This window comes from Solanum pennellii, chromosome 1, assembly GCF_001406875.1.
Source record: "Solanum pennellii chromosome 1, SPENNV200".
Lineage (NCBI taxonomy): Eukaryota > Viridiplantae > Streptophyta > Magnoliopsida > Solanales > Solanaceae > Solanum > Solanum pennellii.
This window is the reverse complement of record NC_028637.1, coordinates 108,746,676-108,769,116: the sequence shown is the minus strand read 5'-3', so window position 1 is coordinate 108,769,116 and position 22,441 is coordinate 108,746,676. Positions and strand designations below refer to the sequence as shown.

The window sequence follows — 22,441 nt, the reverse complement described above, 5'->3', positions numbered from 1 at the left end:
GTGGCTGTCAAAGTAGATCACAATTCACAAATATGTGGAATCAGTTGATTTGTAAGGCTTATCGTCGATCACTAGCCACTTAACCGTCATTTTACTCGAGAGCAAGGTGAATCATTATTGTTGAGTTGTATTTAGGCGTGAATTGAGAACTTACCTAGACCTAGAGAAATGAGAACGCTACATAGGGAATGTCAATCTTGCACTTTGACTAGAGCCATTTTTGTTGAGCTAATTTTGATTATACTCAATCTACTATTGATCATCTTTCGTATCGTTCATGTGTCAAATTTGCATTTTAACTAGTACAAATTCAAAAGTATTTATATTTTTTTTTTCAACTTTTCAAAATAACTTGTCCTAATAATGAAAATTCCTTTTTATTTTATTTTGATATACATTTAAAAGAACACCTATACTTATTAAAAGTTAAATTGATTTTTAACTTTTTTAAAATTAATTAGTTAAACACTATGGATGTTTCATGTAAATTGTAATTACTCTAAAAGTGGCTAACGGTGCACCTTATGCCACAAGACAAAATCATCGTATAAAACTTATTTAGCATTTAAGAATTCAATCTCATTTAACTTGTTGACTCCAAAAAGTACGAGTACTAGATTGGTGATCCTTCAAACGGAATAAACACTAACTTAGTGGACCAGAATAACAATTACTTAATTTACTTACACATCACCAGTTGCCTAACAAGAAACGCCACATATTACACATACTGTCGTTGCGTCAAAACGTCTGGTTTCCTTATTTGTACGCTCGGTTTTTTGTCACACCTTTAGATATTCACTGTGCCTAAACAAAATATGGCCACATCTCTCTCGGTTCGACCCAACCGTACTATCATTAGCAGTGACCCGGCCGGTTCAACCCGGCCTAATCCAATCCGCCGCCCTCCAATCTCCGCTCATTTGCCGAAAATTCCGAAATCCGATAGTTTCCGGCGGAGGAGGCTAGTGTTTACTTCTCACCGCCGGAAATTGAACCCCGCCGTTCAAGCAGGTTCTAGAGCTGATGATTCGGCTCCTTTCGAGATGTCGGTAGAGAATGCCCTGAAGTTGCTAGGTGTCACTGAGGGTGCTAGCTTCGATGATATTCTTCGAGCGAAAAAGTCTATTATCTCTTCTTGTAAAGACGATCCAGATACAATTGCACAGGTCTTACAGTTAATTCTGCTTATATTTTCTTCAATTCCGGTAGAATTGTTGTTTATAAGTACTATATACTTCGTAGCTTCCCTGCTTATCGTATTTGTTTGGAACTCCTAGCTGTTTGAAATTCTTAGTGCTTTGTTTTGTTGATACTAGTTGTATATATACTGGAAAAGCATATGTGTATCTGCAGCAATTGCCGTCAGCTGTTATTTCATGTTAAGTAGTCATTAATTAATCAATCAATCAATAATACCTACGTCTGAAACCACTCGTAATGTGATATATGAAGAACCTTACATCCGTTCTGCACGTTCTAGCAAATTAAATGACTAGAGGATTCATGATACGTACCAACTTATTTAGAATTGGATTTTTGGGACCAGCTGTTTGAAATTCGCCTTGGTGCAGATATTTAAATAAGCATAGTCAAATTGTTGAAGGAAAAGAATAGATCTTCAAGTGCAAATTATTCTCTGTGTTTTTCCTTCGCCATATGTATATGTGTTGTTGACTATAAGAAGCGGAACCTTTCAACAACTTTCAGGTAGAGGCGGCATATGATATGCTTCTCATGCAAAGCCTATCACAGAGAAGATCTGGAAAAGTTGTGGATAGTAGTGTACGCTTTGCTGATGTTAAAGCTGCTAATGCTTCTGGGATGGGATCAATGCCCAAGTGGCTGCAGACGACTGTCAAGAGCTCACCAGTCGCAGTTGAAGCACCAGCTTCTAAAGAGTTAGGTGTTCAAGCAGGAGTCTATGGAGCCTTAATGGTCTTAACATATGTTAATGGAGCCTCAACACCTTTAGGAGTATCATATGGAGCTGATGTTCCTGGACTAATCTTAGCCACGAGCTTTGGGGCCACCTTGTACTTCATGACCAAGAAAAATGTCAAGTTGGGTAAGGAAGATACATTGCTTCTCTTTGTTTCACTTCTAGGTAGATTTATTGCATTTTGAGAGTCCAAATATAAACATTAGTATGTGATTGCAGTCATGCAAAAGTAATGACCAAATTGTTTGTTGAAGTATATAATAGCCCCCCATATACGTGTTAAGTTTGCTCATTGACATTCCATACTAACTGAATCTTAAGCATTATCTCTGGATCACTTAAGCTTTCACAATTTCAACTTACCCTCAAGAAAACCATAGCTCGGGTTGTAATCCTTATCATATGCATTTCATAGATCTAGCCAGAGCTAGTTGCAACTTCTAACCTTGTGAGAAAAATAGACTTGACTCAATGCTCATGCTAGTATCCATAAATCTTTTTGGCGTGTAAGAAGTGTCTTTCTCATCAACAATTATGAACATAATTCACAGATTTTCCTGTGTTGCTAAATCATTTTTTTTCTTAATTAATAGGACTGGATTATTGTCAATAGTTGAATGTGTTTCTTCTAATTATTTATGGATCCATGTCTTTTATCACGTTGATAATGAACAAACATTTTGGTCTTCAACTCCTTAATACTCCCATTAAATCGAAGTTGTCGACTATTTGATGAAGACTTACTTGAATATTTCCTGTTATACAAAAAAACTACGTGATGGTTTGATTTGATGAGAGTTATTAAGGTGAGAATTAGGAATACGTATCATGCAATGTAAATATGGAAGAAGTTTGTCATGTATACACTGGTTCGTCAAGTGTTATGAACTGAAGAAGTGTTTCAGTACAATTATTTGAAGAAATATAAAAAAAAAAGGATCACATTATACGTAGGGAAGATCACATTATACAAATTTTCCATGTTGCTGAAGTGGAAATCATTCTAAGGTTGTGGAGAGTGGAGACCATGATTTATTTATTTTAATTGAAAACAAGTTTATATAATCCTTATATATCATATGACAATGACATGAGTAGTAGCCACACAAGAGCCAATGAAATTTTGAAGGAGTTGATTTGTGTGGAAGTACTGTTCTGGCTTCTGGATAATGCAAATGAGACTTTGGAAATACCAACAATGGATTTGTACCGAGTTATGATTCCGATTAGTGTTTTATTTCATCTAAACTGTATTTCTGCCAAAAAAATATTTGTAGAACTAGATATTGGCTTTCCCTGAAAAAAGTGACTCAAACTTTACTTGCAAACAGGGAAAGCAAGCGTCATAACAATTGGTGGGCTGGTCGCTGGTGCAGTGGTAGGTTCAGCAGTAGAAAATTGGTTGCAAGTAGACATTGTCCCGTTACTGGGTATACACACTCCTGCTACGGTTGTGAGTGAATTTATACTTTTCTCGCAATTTCTGGTCTCGTTGTATCTGATATAGGGTAACTCAAAGGCTTGTATGAACTGCTACTGTAAGAAGGTCTATGGCTATTTGTTGCCTACGCAGGTTCTTGTTCTTATCTAGGACCAGTAATTTGTTAAATGTACAAAAGAATGTTACTAAAACTCTGGAAGTTCTGATATTTGTTTTATAAAGCTAGTATAGATTCTCAGCTTTGATTCTTCTATCAACGGTATTTTAATCCCTAGTTTGTTCTGATATCAATTTGTGGCTTACTGTGTTTTAATTGGAATTTGACGTATTTATTTTCTCACAGAAGGGTACATTGATTATAATAGGCTTGGACTCCTGCAGTGAAGTGCAGTTGTTAGCTACTCTTCAAATTAATGCATTTAAACTCTGTCGAAGGTTAGATATTATGCGAAGGCCAAGTCAGGAAAAAGACTTAAATTATTCATAGTATTCTCAATGACTAATAATTTGAAGCTATAGAGGTTTTATTTTCGGCTGTCAATCCATGCATATAATAATGAAGTACATATATATATATATATATATATTTTTTTTTTTTATTATTATTTTTTTTTTAGGAAAGGATTTTTAGCTAAAAGTTAGTAACTTATTCCTTTTTATTTGGAGAGATGGCATGGCGGTATTTGAACCTGTGATTTCTAAGGTTTCACAAACTGGCTTTGAGCCAAAAACTACAGTAACTGTGCTTGATGATTGATAAGTACGGGCTCAGTTTTTCTGTAGCTTTGACAGAACAACCCAGAATAGGGGAATTAAAAACTGTCCTATGAAATCTGGCCTTTGATCTTGAAGAAACTCAAATCACGAAAACAAGTGACTACATCTCAGCGAGCTGCTTTGATGGCACCATAATATACAAACTAACAATTCAATTCTATGCATTAAATAAGGAAATCCAAACCAGCCAAAGTCATCTTTTGACATCTTCACCAGCTTGGGAGCTCTCTATGGATGGCGGGTTAATTAACTCAGCCTTCTCACCACTGCTTAGTAGCTCATTGTACATTTTTAGTGCTTCACTGGAAAATTCTGTTATAGACTCAAAAACTCTGCAAAAACCAGTCTGAAAGCCGTTCAGAGTGATCCTCTGAGTTTCTTGCATGCATTTCTGGTGTTCTTCCTTCTCTAGATCTACCCTTTTCCTGAAGTTGTCCAGCAAGTCCTTCCTCTCCTTCAGATACTCAACTCTATGATCAATTTCGAGCTCCGAGCTTCGGTCTGTGAGCTTGAACTCATAAAGCTTGTTCTCTACCTTTTGGAACGCCAGTGTTTTCCTATCTAATTCTTTGGACATGCTGTCAACTTTTCGCTTTTGTTGCTGTTCCTCTCCCTGCTGAACCCACAAAGCTCTTACATCCTTTCCGCAGCCTTTAAGGGCAACAGAAACTGCTCTATCTGGCAACTTGTTCATGGCAGACAACCAATCGTGGCAAATCATGAGAAGTGGAGGACCATTAGCTCGACAAGCTGGAATTGAACTCCTACTTTTGGAGTACAATTCAACTTCAGAGACTGTGAACTTGGACAGCCATCCATGGAGTGCCTCCACATAAGCCTTCTGGGCAGCAATGTAATCTTGGAAGCAAGCGCACCAATTTTGAAGCTCAACGTCAAGCTGGACTGTGGCAAGCCGATGAGAGTCATTGCAGAACTTTCCATATGTAGGACAGGTGAAACTTTTGACGTCGAATATAATCTTGTTCTGGATCACATGGGATTCCAGCATGATTTTCCAAGTTCTCATCATACTGTATCAAATAGACAAAAGAAGGTAAAAGAAAAAAAAAGTCAAGTCAATGAAGATCTTGTATTAAGTGATAGTTTGCTACCCAGGTAACTCTTCCTTACCCTTGAAGCAGTTCAATGATTTGAGGCTGCAGTTCATCGTCTCGTAGTTCGTCAATTCTTTTTGATATGGTCTCAGCACTTCGAATTGTGACTAGGATCCTGCTATATAATTCTTTTACTGCTGCTCTGGTTTTGTCTGCGGTCCGTCCTTCATCTCCTCTGGCATCATGATTTTTTAGTTGATTGCACTTCTTCTCATATAATTTCCAAGTGCTATCTCCAGCCTGAAGGTAGTCTAGATGTAAGGAACTGATCCAAAATGATCAATGAAGAGTGAAATAATAGCAGTACTTGACAAATGTACAGTAGTAAAGCCGTAGCACGAAATTGATGCATAGTTTTAACCATGTGGACTAGTGTCCCTCTAATAATAGCCCAATTTAGGTAGATATCCTTGGAAGTCCAAGAAAAAAATCAAAGAATGGTCCTACCGTAGGATTTACATCAGTCTAATACTAGAAGTACTAGAACATATTGATAGCATATGCCAACTTATGTACAGACAAATACAGATGCCCCAGGTCCCATAACACCAACTGGTGGTCATAACAGAGATCTCAAAGTTTAATTAGCTACTCATATTTATGTAAATTCTGAGGCAGACTTCTTAGTGTTCTTTTATGACAAGATGTTATATGACTTGTTTTAGGCTTAAGCATTGCAGAAGAACGTATCTTCTCATAGCGAGCAAGATAGATTTAAGGATTTAATAAGAGAATGCTTGGCCAATATGTGAATACCTTAACCTCGTCATACAGCTTCTTCTCCCAAGCATACAGCCTTCCTAGCGTCAGCAAATGGCTCCCAGAACCCATTCCACCATAATCATCAAATAGATCATTCTTGAATTCTGTCCATGTGGAAGAACTCTTGGAACTAGACGCCACAAGACTCTTGCATGATGGCGAACGAGATGCAGGAGACTTCCAAGTAATTGCTGGGATGATTTTTGTTGAGTTCTCTGCATACATGATATAATTGCACAAATTCAGAAAATAATGAAACCTGAAAATCTCAAAATTAGTCCGCAATAGTAAGGTATAATAGATAAGTTAAGCAATTTAACTCTCATCAACAGTACAACCTCTTACCGACACTGACCACCCAAGACTATGCTCTTACCCACAATTGACAATTTAGTGTGAGAAATTGTGAAGCAAATCATGAGGGATAATTAATAGACTTGGCAATCCTTCACAAAACGTCCATGAACATAATAGGAATATGATCGACAAATTATTACGCTAGAGTTTCAACAATAGGATATCACTTTGCACTTTGCCTTTGCCTTCTCAAGAGGAGAAAAGTTCCTTATCAAAAACAACTGGATGCCACTTTCTTTTCCAGGAAAAAGATTATCAAGACAGACAAAACTGCAACAAATCCTTCTAAGCATTTCCTAGTGGAACCAAAAAACAATTAAAGAAGCCAATATATGTTAAAGCAAAAGATTATCATGTAAGCCCAGTGGCAGCATTTCTTAACAGGAATAGTAGTCGAGCCAAAAAAAAAAAAGTGAAGAGGAACACAAACCTAAAGCAAACGAGATATTTCAAGAAAAGTAATCCAATGAAACATTCGACTTTGTTGAAGGAGTTCAAAAAGAAATTTCTCACTCAGAAAAAGATAGTAATTTGATATGCTTTACCTTTGGGTTCTCCCAAATTAGGCTGTGAATGTACCCAATTTGCCTCTAACATCCTTGATACTTCCTTTCCAGCATCATATGCCTTGACAAAATGGTCTTCAATGTCAGTTAATGCTTCAAGTAACTCCCTCCCCTGTAATGGATTATCCACGACTGTCAAACTTTTTTTCTGGTCCTCTTGGTTTATATTAGCAGTATGTACAGCTTGCTGTACAACTTCAGTCCCATTTTCTCTTTGCTCCACATTTTCTTTCTCTTTAGTGGCTACTACCTTATTCTCTTCCTTCATTTCATCCTCATCTTCCTCTTCCTCCTCTTCTAAATCTGGAATCCCTTCTTGCTCCCTCACTGCCCTTAAATCCTCCTCAGAAATCCTATGATACCCACTAATCATCTCTGGCCTTACACTATTAAAAGGATTGAAAAAATCCCAACCAAAATCTGTTGGTGGTGAATGCATCATCTGAGGCATTTCCATGTAATAATAGCCATAACCTTGTGGCTGCTGCTGCTGTTTCATAACTTTCTCTTCTCTCTCTTCCTCAGAAGAATCTGATGGAGTTGCTGTAGATTTATTGCATGGCCCACAGCAAATAGTTTCTTGGGTTGGCTCAGAAGGTGTTTGCTGAAGAAACAAGGGGTTTGAAACCACATTCTCTTTTTTTGGAGAAGAAGGGCAACAAGGTGGTGGGAATGTGATGAGATATGGAGAAGTAGGTGTAGAATGACGAGCAACAAAGAGTTTTAAAGCTGCTGAGACTCCATACAATGCTTGACAATACTTGTAATGTGCATCAGCCAGTGTGTACCTCCTATCTACAGCCAATTTCAGGTACTGTTTTCTCTCTTTACATATGGATACTACCTCTTCTTCTTCTTCTAACTTGGATGCAACACACCCCATTTCTTCCCCCCCTACTCAGCTTTGCAAAAAATAGGAGATTCTTGAAAAAAGGTGCTTTCTTGGAGGGATGTGTGGGGGGATGAAAAGGGATTAAAGTAAGTTCCTTTTTTGAACACAGATTCTACTGTAAAGAGAAACAACAAGTCGAAAAATGTCCCTTTTAAGAATGGTTTCAGAACAACCCATTGAAACATAGAAAGAGGTTTTTAGGCAAAAAAGCAAGTATTGGGAATACCCACTTGGCCTTAACCAGCAGAGCCATAGCCATTTCTTCTGCAAACAAAGAAAAATTCTCAAACAACAAAACAAGAAAAAGAGAGAGAAAATAATTTAGTATAACTGTGTCAGTGAAAGAGGATGTTTTTTTCCTCTATTTTTTTTTTCTTTCTAAGAGCAAAAATTGCTGTAGGAGAGATTTCAGAGAGAGAAAAAAAAATCAAAAGGTGAGTTAAGAAGAGATGGTAGGGGCTCGAGGTAAGGGAAGAGTGATGAGAGTATTCTTGTGTTTGGCAAAAAATAATCAAAATGTTTTATAGCAAGGTAATGAATATTTTATCTTCAATTTTATAGAATATTAATAAATAGTACTTATGATATTTATAATCTAATTGTATAAATATTTTTGACTGTATGGTCAAAAGTATAGTATTGTTCATGTACAAAACTCACACGTTGAGTATTTCATACTTGTAAAATTAAAAAAAAAAAGTATATAAAAATTTTTACTTTATCATTTAAATTGTGGGTGAAGTCCGTCGGTTTAGAATCTAAATTAGCTTCTTTCTTTCTCACTGCCATAATTTAGCAGAGATTTTTTGGTTTTTTTGGGGAGAAGAGACAGAAGAGAGTCAGTGAATCAGTGAGGGAATAGAGGAGTCAAACTTTGGTCAAACCTCCAAAAAAAGGGTAATATAGTCTATTCAATCTTCCAGGTAAAGAGCTAATCTTGCAATTATTTGAAGATAATGACTATTTTTTCCACTTGTCAGCTTCTTAGGTAGGGATTAATTACTAGATTTCCTTAATTCTTATGCACTGTCATTCTCAGTAAACAGAAAGTGACAATTTTATCCTCAACTTTGACGGCCTTCGTTCAACTACTATTAATTTTGGTAACTTAATTTATTCGATTTTGGAGTTTGTTTTTTACCTTCTTTTTTGTATTTACTATATTCATTTATTTTACTTGTCGTTTTTATGGAGTAATGTCTTGCAATTGGGAATGGTGCATTATAAATGAGTCTAAAATATTAGCGGGAAGTGTTTACCGTTTGCCTTCATTTAATAGTGGATGCTTTGTTATCTGGGAAAAAAGTTTGTGGTTTTTTTAAAAAAATAATTTTTTGACAAAATGAAATGTACTTGTAATTTCACTTTTTTATGACGTTTTTGAAATGTACCTCGTATATAAGAAAAAAAATTATACGTCATTTTACTTGATTTGTAAAATAAAATAAAATAAGGATCATTCTTTATTTCATTTTACTTGACATGAGTATGTAATTTTTTATTATCATTTGTCTATTTTAGTAAATTAAGAGTCTTTTAACTTTTGGTCATGAAATTTGATAAGATTTTAAAATTTTGAGTTTTAAATGAAAGTTTTGAATTTTTGGGACTTTTACATATAAAACTTCAATTGTTACTATAAGCCTGTCCAAAGTTTCAAATTTCAACTTCAAAATATATGACCAAATAAATCTTAAAATCAAACTCAATATTGTTTCAAAGCTCATAAATCTACTAATATATCGGTAATTAGAACACTGAATATACATATAAACTTTTTGTTTCAATTTATGTGTTTACTTTTTTTTAAAACTTGTTTAAAGAAGAATCGTACTTATATATATTTAGTAATTCATTAATTTCAATCTTTCACGTGATAATTTAAAATTACAAAAATTAAAAATAATAGCATGATTTTAGATCTATGAAATAAAATAGTGGGAGATGTTTTAGTTCGTAATCATCTAATAAGTGGCTATTTGTATGATAGAAGTAGTATTTTGTTTGTTTTTTTTATTTTTAAAGGACAATTCATATATTTTTAAGATAAAATAAGTACACACTTTTGTTTACACCTTATACGAGAACAAGGTTAGAAGACATTGACCGAATCTGCACCGTTTTTGTTGTTTGAACAGTTGAACCAAACTGCATTCGACACTTTGTCCACTAGGCATCACTTACTCCTTCAGCAACATGAGACTAATATTTTAGATATTAGCGGTTAATTGATTGGTCGTCACTTGTATTGAGAATACAGTTGAATAATGAAAATGTATTTTTTGATAGTTTAAGATGGTAATACACTTGAACATGGTATAAAATAATCAGAGGTCTTGAGATCATAAAAGATTTTTTACGCATTTGACCCATGAAAAAGAATTAGGCTTGCACATGAAGGATATGTTAAAAATATAACAAAATAATAAAAGTATGATATCTCATCTTACCGTATACTTTTTTCAATTCTCGTGATTAAGAATAATCGTTTTATAGAGATTCAAATTTGACATATAAAATTATAGAATATTTTCATGAAATCTATGTATATATTCTGAAACTTCGTGATAATAGCTATTTGTAAAAGGCACCCCAAAGTGGTTATTGAGCATTTTATCTATCTACTATTTGTTCATCATCATGGTCATGAGTATTATAAAAAACACTTTGTGAAACAATTAAGATGTTTTTTATTTTTAATTAAATCTGATATTTGATAGTACTTGAAAATAGATAACTTCACTGTAAATGTCACTTTACTTTTTCGATAAATTTATTTGATGTAAATTTAAATTAATCGAATATTTTATTGTACTATTTCGATGATCAATATAATGGCATCGAAAGTATTGAATCACAACGCATGTCAATATCGTTTCTTTACAACCATTGGATAAGTAGATTAAAAAAAGAACAATAAAGTAGGGGCTTTTACAGGAGTTAGTCAGCCATAAAAACAAGTAAAATAATCATTCTTTTACCAGAAAAATACCATCATGGAGTTGTTGATAATTGAGCCTTTGATTTATTACATTTTAGAAAAATAACATAAAGAATGCTTAAAAATAAGGATAAAAAAAATAATACAATATGTGTTTTCAGTTATAATCTTATAAATCTGCTTTTCTTACCACCTGACTAATTTTCAAAGTTATTTGTTTATTTCTTAATGGACATGATTTTTACAAAAATATAACATAGTATTAAGTTATTTACATTTTTTTAACCTGACTGACTACTGCATACTATGAAGAACGTCTTCTTGTGGTAGGGGGAATATGCCTGACTGTCTGACAATTTGTAATATATTTTAATCTTTTTAAAAAACAATAAAGAAGTTCTCTCAGTTCTAAAAAATAAAATTGGATACTGCTATTAAAGTTATTCCAAAAGACAGTAGTGTTTTTAATTTTAACTTATATTTTTCTAAAAGTACTCCATTTGTCCTGGTTAAAATTATGTCTTTGACCATCACCAGACTTGTTATTCGGATTTTTAATTTATAAATACTAAATTATAATTATTTTTATTTATCGAACTTCGAATAAATTATTTATACATATATAAATATAATTTTTTTGAACTGAAGTTAAATTTTGCTGAACTTATCACTAGTATATTGACTTTGCACCCATCTTTGGCCTATAGAGAGTTATTATAACAACGCTACATGTGCAGACCAGTCTTACCTCCATATCTATTCAAGTAAAGCATAATAAAATCAAGTAAGAAAATTTACGACTTATGGTGAAATGGTCATGGAGAAGAGTAACAATAGCAATAAAACATATTACGATAATCTAAACAAAGAAAACAATATTTAACAATAGAACTGAAAAACAAAATAGTACGTGAGTGATAATAACATAATATATAAGGATGATTAAACAACACTCGACAATTTGACAACCTATCGTCTTTCTACCTTATTAATCTCTGACCTCCATATCTTCTTAGAGCCTGCAAATGTGTTATGTACTCATGTCTAATTATCTCCTCAATACTTTTTTTGACTTACATCTACCTCTTTCGCATATCCACCTTTCGATTATAAACCACAGCCAGAAACATATGGTTATTGGTTCTTAGTCACAACTTACAAGAATAACTAGAATTATTTTATTCCGTACTTGGTTAAAAATTTTACCAAGTATAAACAATCCCAACATTATTTTATTTATAATCGTGAATTCGTGATGTTAGTTTTATAGCAAATAATACCATATAGAACAACAATAATTGCTGAAATAAAAAAATCAAATGACAAAATTGTTCCAATATCCTAGAACAGCCAAAATTAAAATTTATCTATACATCAACAAATCCAACATCTAACAATAAAAATAATAGTATCTATTGATAATTTTGTCATTATTTAACTCCCATAATATAATCCCCACATTACAATCCCAATATTGCTTCTTTACAAAACAAAATATCCCGTCAAAAGATAAAAGAAATGAAATTATAGTATAATAATATATATAATTATACAAAAGCCAAATGAAATTAGGAAAAGAAAAAGGTGGACAACCTGAGAAATAATAGAAACAAGAAGGAAATAAGTCAACTGATATTTGTAAAGATACTTTTTTTTTTCCAGTACCTTTCTTAGGCAGAGGAACTAAATGCAAGTAGTAGTCTCAGTTAGATTACATTTTAAAAAATTTGTTGGCCTGCTTTTGAAGCTACCTGGTATTCACAACATACATATTAGTACAACAACAGCTTCATAAAGTTGCACCAACTTTATGTTGGGGTAGTCTTTGTAGGCAAACTAATGCCACCTCCTTTAACAGAAATATTAGGACTCTTCACAGAGCTAGCCCGGCTCACTAAGTTCGAGTCCAGGAACACAACCGCTACTGAAATGTCATCGTGGAAATGTCGACGAACTCCACGATCGATTTTCTTCAAGTCTGAATACCTCATTTCCCTTTTCTTTGCTGCTTCTTGTAGTGCAGTTTTCACTAACCTTCTAGCTATCCCCTGTCAAGTGGCGAAAGAAGCCTCTTTTAAGTTTTGATACAACTGTTCTTTTTTTTCCAACTTCTCAAGGAGTTTAGAAACACATAGCTTTTATACTAAATATCTAGACTAAAACGACACTACACTATAAAAGTAATAGAGACTAAATTGGAGTGTATTCATGCAATTGACACTACTACACTATTGCTCCGCATTTCAGTGGAGATAGGATAATGAATTTCCCCTGCCTAAAAGAAACATAGATACAATGTAATCAATTCTAATGCAACTGCATCACTAGATTATTCACTACCAGTTACCAAAGACAGAAGCAGGATGTCAATGAGTAAAATGAACGGATTAAAGAGCCAACAACAGTTGAGGAATAAAAAAACTGCTTCGCTATAGGTAGAGAATAGCCAAAACACTAGACAGGTCCATGAAGCATGATGGAGGTAGATATTATCTTACATTTCGTGGGTGATTTTGTACGATGTCAACTGCTCCTTGGTTACTTAGGTGCTCCCAGAGACCATCCGATGCAAATATGATAAACTGATCGTCAGGTTGCAAATGGTGCACTGAAATTGCTGGATCTGCGCTCAATATGGGCTTTCCGAATGGTTCTCGAAGGCGAAACTTAGCATACAGTGGCTCCCTGTTGAATTCAGATTTCTTTAAGTACACATCACCAATGGATCTTGAAATCTGCAAAATAAAGTACTCAGTCATCCTGAAGGGCAGATCAAAGTTCTTTTGAGTCATGAAAGACACAACCTTACTAAATGTGCTTCCTAAAGAAAGTATCCTACCCCATTAAATTAACAAGCAAAAGATCAGTATTTCTGAAAGATTGAAACAGCTAATGAATGTCTAGAACATTTATTAGCACAGGAAATACCTTACCAGAAGATCTGCAACACATTGAGAAATAAATCTAGCTCTCTAAGGTCTAGTTGCAAGCTCCATCAAGGAGAGAAACTCAGTGTCATGACGGCTCCTAAGAATGCTTTTTATATATATATAGATTGTGATGAAAAAGCAATTTATTTAGCATGTAATAAATTGAGGTTCATATTTCCATTCTAACCCATCCAAAAATTATGCCAACATCCCCGAAGAGGGTAGGCTCCCTTGTTCGAGAGACATTCATACAATGTACGATTTAAGCTGACTAGAGTACTACAATAGAAACAAAAGGCAGAGTATCAATTTCCATACATATGAATGGAATTTTAAAAATTTAAGAGGATATATAACGTCTAATTAGAGCTACACCTAAGATATAAAGAAGTGTAACTGAACGAAGGACCCTTAAGTCACCCAGCAGTAACTAATTTTCTTGAATTTTCCCTACTATTTATAGTCATAAGTATCTCTCGGGCAATTCTCTTTGTATTCCTGTGTGAGTGCAAAGGCGATCTTACTTTGCTTTTTGGATAAGGTCGTAATCCTTCTTATCATGAACTTGTTTTGATATGAAAGTTTCTGCAACAGAAACCTTACCACATTAACAGAAAACTTAAAGTTGGTGATTGATGTTTATTACTTCAATGACCATTTCATTGTTCTGCCAGCTCTACATGGCTGCAGTATAATAACACTAAAAAATTGATTATTCAGGAATAGACACATAATCATGTTCCAAATGTCAGCTGAGAAACCTAGAGCACGAATATAATATTTAACATACGAATCGGACTGTCGCTGCCGACTTACTAGGAGAAGGCGAAAAATGATGGGGCCACAAATGCTGTTCTTACTAATTGATTAAAAAGTTTTAAAATATTTTAGGTCTGCTAATCTCATTCATATTGCTTATGCATTTGGGCATACTTGCAAGATACTATATCTGCTGCTAAATATCACAAAGTCACAGAGTCAAAGAAATCAAACTGAAAAGAATAATGAAGACTCTCCGTAAACAACGACAAATATCCCTTTACACGTGTAAATATAAATACAACCAGTAAAATTACTTGTGCTACCAAAAAGATATCACGTTTATCATCTCACAGAAAGGGGTACCATTTCCCCCCGCATAAAGTGGTGAAAAGGAAGCGTTTAGTTCTACAAATACTCCTTTAACGGTTTCTTTTAGGGAAAACTACGTAATTACATGACTTAAGAAAATATATTCTCTAAAAATCCTACCATTTGAATAAATTACAAAAATTTCCTTTTTCCTTCTCTCTCTTAACATCCAATACATCACTCCACCTCTATCATATACATTACAACTTTGTTTGTGTACAATGTACCTGGTACAAATGTTATTGTTGATATATAACCCCAATTATTTCAAACAAAAATTAGAATGAATCTAATTTATAGTTACGTATTTGATACAATAACTTACATATATGATACATAACTTATGTATCAGGCGAAGGAGCAATGCATCTGCGAGTTTTGGAAAATCCAGGATTATTGTAATTGAGAAACTTTCATGATAGGGATGTAATTTGCGCTCAAATTGTTGGGATTTCTGTTCTTTATACTTCATTTTATCCATTCATTTCTCAAGTTGAAGTAGTCAAGTAAATACCAAGAATCTGCTATTTCGCTTTCTTCAGATAATCTTGTTTATAGATTTTCTTTCCAAAAAGAATCGCTTGCCATTAAAACCTCGAGATTTAAACTTTTCAACTTTGTGTCACTCTTAGACAAAAGCTCAATTGCTATATATGAAAGCAAAGAAATGTTCATAACTCAAAGTCAATGAACCAAAAACATATAGTACTATATAGGCTACTTGAATGGCAGTTTCCTACATCTCCCAAGAAAAGGAAAATACAAGGACATAGGAAACCCCCATCCTAAAGTTCTAAAAAGGCATAAATGATTAGGGGGCGAGTGTGGTATGAATTAGTAATAGACATAATGTGTATATTGTTATTGAAAGAACACTTATTAATAATAACATCAAATCGGTACTTTGCGCTGAGCAAACATAAAACAGAAACTGCTAAGGAAAATGGAATAGAAGTTACCTGTATAAGCCCCTTGACACGCCAGACATTGTGCTTTAAAACTACAATTTGTGAATCATCTGGATGCAAAGATTGCATCTCCTGTCTTACAGATTCAATGCTCACATTGTGTTCTGCAGAGAGCTGAATCGCGAGAACTTCGCCAGTTGATCTGACAAGTCTCCCTAAGACTGCCCTCGAGTCACCAAGGTTGGCTACATATAAGGTTCCACTGCAGATAACTCCAACAAGACAGCATGATCCAACAGCAGCAATCTGTGGTTTCGTCGGCCATTGTCTAGTCACAACAGAGAGGAAACCTTCTTCTGTTGCTTGAAATGCTTTCCGAATAACCTCAACAGACATAGACTGGTGCTCAGATGTGAACCCTACACAATTTGGAGAAAGCCATTTAGTGAAGACTTAAAAAGGGACAAAAACCATACATAGTAGCCCATGAAATTCCGCACAATAATAAACAACAAAAAGAAATATGCTTCAATCAAATGCAAGTTGGGTCGGCTATATGAATCCTCACTATCCATGTCACTACATTTATTATTCCACAGAGAAATATAGATTCCCTCAAAATGACTACCTAACTGATATAGCAATATATATATATGTATATATATATATATATATATATATACACACACACACTTAAGACTTTTGATTATTTAAACAGTAGTCTATGAAAGGTAAATGGTACTTAATATTCTTCTAGGACTTGGACATTCTTGAAAGATATCAAATGTAGACAGGGATGAAACAGTTAAAAATTCAACCTCTTTAGCTGTAAAAGATATACTCCCTCCGTTTCAATTTGCTTGAACTACTTTATTTTTAGTCCGTTTCAAAAAGAATATCTCCTTCATTTTTGGACAAGTTTTTAATACTCTTTACATTTTTTGACAAGTATTTAGTTTTAAAACTTTCCATTTAAGACCACAAGATTAAAAGACATTTTGGTACATTCTACAAGTCTTTAGTTTAAGACGGAAGATTCAAAAGTATTCTTTGTTTCTCATACTCAGTATCAAGTCAAAACCCGACAAACAAATTGAAACGGAGGGAGTAAAAAGCTGAGCTATCACTCAAATTGGTAAGAAGAACTCACTCTTGAGATTCTGAAAGAGGTGTTCATTAATGAACCTTGAAGTTTCAGGTCCCCCATGTCCATCATAAATTCCAATAAAAGTACCATATGGTCCAGAATCCTGCATGCTCAAGCACCCTGATTCAATTTGGCTCTGATCTTCCAGTAGATTATTAGCCTGAACTACAGCCATAGAAAACTCTCCATTTACATGTTGTCCTGTATCCTTATACCATAAAAGCCCATCTTGACGACCAACGGAATCTGAAGAACTTGTATGAACAAGTCCATCAGCCCCTGGCTGAAAACAGGCCCTCAAGAAGTTCATCAATCCAGATGTCATCCCTCATCTCATCCAAAACACCATCCAATTATGTCTCCACATTTGACAGGACTCACTTCTAAGTTTGCTCATAAATATCTCAACTTTGCTTTTGTTGTAATATAATACTACAAGTCCAACAATACCAATGACAAAAGTAAGATAAAGGGAAATAATGAGATTGGCAAGTATTACAATCTTAAAACCAAGAAGCCACCTCCCGTTTAACACTGAATTTAAAGAAATGATTTGTGGTGTACTTATAATGTTTCACACATGACAATAAATTACTCTAAAAATGGAAAATTCAACAAAAATACAAACAGAAGACTTTCAAAGTAGTCATTCAATATAGCACAATATGGTGGTCAGACAGTTTGAATCCAGAAGGTCTGACTTTGGCAAAGAAAAAAATAATACTACTGAAAACAAGATAAAGAAAGGCAATTTTTTCTTGACTACCCAAATTTCAAGAATCACACATACTATCTTAAAACCAACTGAAAACAAGATAAAGAAAAGATGGTTTTTTTCTTGACTAGCCAAATTTCCTATAGTAAAATATAGGTGAATATAAATAAGATAAGTTCAAAAGGGAAATAAAAAACTCACCTTTGAAGATCTGAAAGTGAAAAGGGGTTTAGATCTGTGAAACCATCAAATCAAATCAAAGGAAAAGTAAAGTGGGTATTCAACAGTTATCTTTTTTGTTTGTATTTCTCAAAGTTCTCTTTGAGGATTCAAGAAAGAAAATAGTGGAAAATAGAGTGATCAAATAGAGAGAGAAGTAGTATTATTAGTTCAATTAGGCCACAGACTGAAAACTATGGTCACATAGAGCAGACAAATCCCATTAAAAACCAACAATGGAGAGCTTCAAGCCAGCAAAGCAGAGGACCATTTTTGGGCTCCACCCCCACCCCCCATACCCCAGCTTTAAGGTTAACAGCTTGCTTAAATGGTTGTTATATTTTAGTTGATTAATTTAAGTGACACATTTTTTTTTAACTGATTCAATGAAAAGTAAAATATATTTTATTTTATGAAAAGGTTTATATATATTTGAACTTTGTTATTTGTAGTTGATATACTCAAAGTGATGCATATATATCTCGATTTATATATAAATGACTAACATATATCATTTTCCTCTAATGAAAATGAAAAAAATAATAACTTTAATCTAATTTTTTATTATTTTTCTAAAAAATATAATTTCATGTGAGTAAATTTAATTCTTATTAAATATATTTTTTTTGAATTTATTTTAATTTTAATGACTAATTTAGAATTATTATTTTGATAATTAAATTTATTTATATTTCACTAATATTCTTGTAGAACTTATTGTAAATGGCTAAATATTTTTCTTTGAATACAAAAATTAAATTATAATATAGACAGAAAAATAGTTTAAATCTTTTATTTACACTAAGAAATGAAAGAAAAAAATAAAATAAGAATAAAAAACTCAAATAATTATAATAAAAAAAGTAAAAAAATAATTTATGTATGAAAAATTAAAATATACCTTGAACTTTGATATAAAAATCATATATACCTCTAAATAATTTTTAAAAAAATTAAAAGTAAAAAAATATAAATTTAAAACTAATTTTTAAACTTTCGTTAAATGAAGGGTATGTGTGAGCTCATTTTGTAACGGCAATGTATATGTGAGCCGTTTGTATAACGAAAAGGGTATATATGAGTCACTTTCATAACGAGAGATATATCAGATCCAAATGAGAAAGTTGAAGGATATATCAAATCCTTTTTCCTTTATTTTATAAAATATTTAAAAATATATATATGTTTAAACTTCGTAAACAATCACACTATATCACATAAATTAAGAAAAAAAAGTTATTATTATTAATGTAAATCTAATATGTATTTAAATTGGTACTTAAATTTTATTATTGTACCACTAAATGAGATAATAATAATATAAAACGAATGTAATGATGAATTTGATGTACTTAATTACCTTATTATTCATAAATCCATACTTTTAATAATAAAAGATAGTACAATTTATTCAACCATTTTATCATCAAACTAATACAATATAATTGGATATGTTTTTATTTCATGATTTGTAACAACCATCCAACCATAGTAACAAAATCTCTAGAGATAGAGAGGGAACCACAAGAAAAGTATTATAACCTATATTTAATTCAGAATCATGAAATTTCCATGAAATGCCCCCTTATCAGGCCACGTGTCTTCGATTTTAATAATTCTAAAATCATATGTCTTTCCCTATATATTTTCCCTTTTTACGTTTCTCCTTTTATTGCTTTTTTAATCCGGAGCTGTTGACTTTAATAAAAATATATTTAAAGAAAAAAACAATCAATTACAATATTAAAGTATCGAAAATGCTGTAGAACTGAACCACTTCCATATTGTAATCCAATTTTAACAATGAATTTGTCTGTACCGATATATAGATTTTCTTACGTTACGATTATGAGATTATACCGAAAACATTAGAAATGAACATACCATTAAAGTTATAACTTTTGGAAAGGTAGAGGTAAAAAGATGGTATTTAATATTTATTGGAGGAAAAAAAAAAGATAAAGCAATTGCTCCACTAAGCAGACACATGTCGAATTTTGAACAGATGAATTTAGGTCCAAGCAATTTTGTTGTTAAAATCATTATCCAGTTGGGAGTAATAATTAATTAATGTAAAAACAGTAACAATATGTGACACCTTTCTTTTGTTGCTGTGCTGGGACTAATATATTACATACACTAGCGCCGACCTTTAATGACCTTTTGGACGTTGGCCTACATTTTATTATTTAGAATGATCATTTTTTTCATAACTTACTATTTGGATAATTATTTTCTTTTATTAAACTGGTTTTGAGAAAGAATTAAGTTTAAAATTAGTAGTAATATTTCGTAATTAAATATAGTTGACTTGTTATAATTAAGTGGAGTATAGTTTTTGGGTAAGAATAATAAGTTGATTTACTTTTTGGGAAAATTAAGTTAAATTAATGAAGGTGGGATTACCTTTTTATTTTGGGCGTTTGGCATTAATTGTGCACACGTTTGCACATTGACTTGCGTCTTATTTGACCAAATACTTTTATTAAATGATCACTTTTGGGGAGTTTCATGCACCTAATATCTCCAATTTATTTTGCTTTCCTTTGACCAACTACAAAATGCAAGAATTATAAAAAATAAAATTATTATTATAAAATTAAGGTATAAGAATATAATTATAAAGAGAATAAGATAAGAGAAGTAGATAGAAGAAGAGGAATTTTTTTAGTGTGTACTTCAAATGATGAGTGATGTCTCTATTTATACTGTTTGAGATATCACTCTCAAAGATTACCAAATTAATAAATACATGTTTATCCATAATGGATCATATCACCTTGAAAATATACATACATGAATACAAGTAATTCATGAATATGTAATGGACAATCCACTTAATTAGTTCAATTGATTTGTAACAATTATGATCTAGATATTTGTCTTATTCTTATTTTTACTTCTTACTTTTGACAAAATAAGAAAGAACTAATTTTTTTATATATATATTACTGTAGATATTAAAATTTTGTGGGACTCTATAAGATGCGTTTATTTCAAATTGAAACTCTACAAATTGGTGTTCAACTCAAATAAATATTTTTGGAGGCTACTCAACCCTAATCTCTATGCCTATATAAAGGGTATTAAAAAGACATCTCGGATATTTCATAAAGAAATTAAGATCTCGAATACTCCACAAATTGATGATTTATTCATAAATAGAGGTCAAAATTTAAATTATCCTAGTTCGAGAAATACGCCACTAACTGCCCTCGAATCATGAATAAATTCTAGGAGAGTAGAATCAAGAGATCAACAAAATAGTACCTGCTATCTTAATCAATAAAATTATGTTTTTTTCAATTTTATTTGTATGATTTATTTATTTTTCATATGTTTAATTTATTAATATTGAATTATTATGTATTTGTCTATGAAAGATATATTTTTATCATTTGGTACATCATTTTGTTTTGCATATGTATCTTGATATTTTTAATATCTTTATTCCTCTTTCTTGAAACCTTACGTGAATAACCTTTTCTTTTAACAAAGAATTTATTGGAACAATTTCTCTAATCCAAAATTTCAGATAATATTTGCTTATATATTATTATATTTATTTTGTGTATATGTGAATTTTACATCTTGTAGTATTGTCACAAATGAGTAATGAGGTGTAGTAATAGTATTTCATTTATCCACCGACTTAAATTTTAAAATCTATATCTGCTAGCAGTCCAACTGGCCTAAGTGGTCTAAATTAAATTGCATTCCACAAAGAATTAATCTCCAACTTAAATTATTTTCTACTTAATAAAATATTCATCATCTCAACCTGATCTGCAGACAATTAGAATAAATTAAAAGTACATTCGATCACCTTATCCCACCATTAGCTTGGTTCTAATTGTTTTTTCAACTGATAAATGCCGTAAGCTATTCACTTAAAAGAGCACCTTTATTATATATAAAGAAAATAATGCAATAGCTAATGGCCAAGCAAAAAAATAAAATAAAATAATACAACATTATCATCAAACTATTTTTACATCAGTCTATCATCTTTATATGTTATAAACAGTGAATATATATATATATATATATATATATATATATATATATATATATTATTCAAGATTTCAATAGTTGAATTTTATACAAACTTGAACTTTAAAAAAAAATAACTCCTTTTTTTTCTCTTTTGCGTTGTTCAATAATTAGTTCTGTCACATATATTTCTTGTTTGTTTCATTTTATTTTTAAAACAAAAAATATTGATCGAAGTGTCTTATATTAAAGGCAGGACATTTGATGATGTGTGGAGAATTTAATAAATGGATCTAACATAAGTAAACAGTACAAGTCCTACTCTGATAACATATAAATAAATAAAATTTAAATCTTATTTTATTTTAAAAATTAACTCATGAAAAGAGAATTCTTTTTAATCCGAAGTGAAACTCTTCTCCGTGATCACACCATTTGCATACAAATCGTACATAATCATTAAGGTTTGTGTTCTTCATGAATTTATGTTTTCTACATTATTTGCAGTCCTGGTTAATGTTAATTATATTATACGTAATACATAGAAAATCTCAATTTAAATATACATATTTATTTATGAATTAAAATACACTATTATAAATAAT

General features: G+C 32.2%; 3 protein-coding genes and 1 long non-coding RNA gene across 4 annotated transcripts; 2 read left to right on the top strand and 2 right to left on the bottom strand.

Annotated features, from left to right (window-relative positions):
• The first annotated feature begins 729 nt into the window (after positions 1 to 729).
• LOC107032340 (protein CHAPERONE-LIKE PROTEIN OF POR1, chloroplastic) lies at positions 730 to 3,636 on the top strand. Its single transcript, XM_015233937.2, has 3 exons — positions 730 to 1,169; positions 1,711 to 2,068; positions 3,274 to 3,636. Exons 1-3 carry the CDS (start codon positions 819 to 821, stop codon positions 3,447 to 3,449), a joined length of 885 nt encoding a protein of 294 aa, XP_015089423.1. The 5' UTR covers positions 730 to 818; the 3' UTR covers positions 3,450 to 3,636.
• Positions 3,637 to 4,115: 479 nt separating this feature from the next.
• On the bottom strand, positions 4,116 to 8,488 carry LOC107032321 (nitrate regulatory gene2 protein-like). The gene is made up of 4 exons (XM_015233916.2): positions 6,940 to 8,488; positions 6,032 to 6,252; positions 5,292 to 5,515; positions 4,116 to 5,191 (listed from the first exon to the last, which is right to left on the bottom strand). The coding sequence occupies exons 1-4, from the start codon at positions 7,841 to 7,843 to the stop codon at positions 4,354 to 4,356; spliced, it is 2,187 nt and encodes a 728-aa protein (XP_015089402.1). The 5' UTR covers positions 7,844 to 8,488; the 3' UTR covers positions 4,116 to 4,353.
• On the top strand, positions 7,635 to 8,739 carry LOC114073988. Its single transcript, XR_003574504.1, has 2 exons — positions 7,635 to 7,771; positions 8,652 to 8,739. It is a non-coding gene; the product is annotated as an uncharacterized LOC114073988 (long non-coding RNA).
• A 3,445-nt stretch (positions 8,740 to 12,184) lies between these two features.
• Positions 12,185 to 18,053, bottom strand: LOC107007943 (probable protein phosphatase 2C 46). Its single transcript, XM_015206805.1, has 5 exons — positions 17,826 to 18,053; positions 16,913 to 17,341; positions 15,814 to 16,181; positions 13,292 to 13,528; positions 12,185 to 12,841 (listed from the first exon to the last, which is right to left on the bottom strand). The coding sequence occupies exons 2-5, from the start codon at positions 17,232 to 17,234 to the stop codon at positions 12,602 to 12,604; spliced, it is 1,167 nt and encodes a 388-aa protein (XP_015062291.1). The 5' UTR covers positions 17,235 to 17,341; positions 17,826 to 18,053; the 3' UTR covers positions 12,185 to 12,601.
• Between the last annotated feature and the right edge of the window lie 4,388 nt (positions 18,054 to 22,441).

Coding starts and splice junctions, on each gene's coding strand:
- LOC107032340 (XM_015233937.2), top strand. CDS start 819: ATGGCCACATCTCTCTCGGTTCGACCCAACCGTACTATCATTAGCAGT. Junction 1,170..1,710: donor ATCCAGATACAATTGCACAG/GTCTTACAGTTA, acceptor AACAACTTTCAG/GTAGAGGCGGCATATGATAT. Junction 2,069..3,273: donor CAAGAAAAATGTCAAGTTGG/GTAAGGAAGATA, acceptor ACTTGCAAACAG/GGAAAGCAAGCGTCATAACA.
- LOC107032321 (XM_015233916.2), bottom strand. CDS start 7,843: ATGGGGTGTGTTGCATCCAAGTTAGAAGAAGAAGAAGAGGTAGTATCC. Junction 5,516..6,031: donor AGCTGTATGACGAGGTTAAG/GTATTCACATAT, acceptor GACTACCTTCAG/GCTGGAGATAGCACTTGGAA. Junction 5,192..5,291: donor ATCATTGAACTGCTTCAAGG/GTAAGGAAGAGT, acceptor TATTTGATACAG/TATGATGAGAACTTGGAAAA.
- LOC107007943 (XM_015206805.1), bottom strand. CDS start 17,234: ATGACATCTGGATTGATGAACTTCTTGAGGGCCTGTTTTCAGCCAGGG. Junction 13,529..15,813: donor GTGTCAAGGGGCTTATACAG/GTAACTTCTATT, acceptor TTTATTTTGCAG/ATTTCAAGATCCATTGGTGA. Junction 12,842..13,291: donor TACAAAATCACCCACGAAAT/GTAAGATAATAT, acceptor GCCACTTGACAG/GGGATAGCTAGAAGGTTAGT.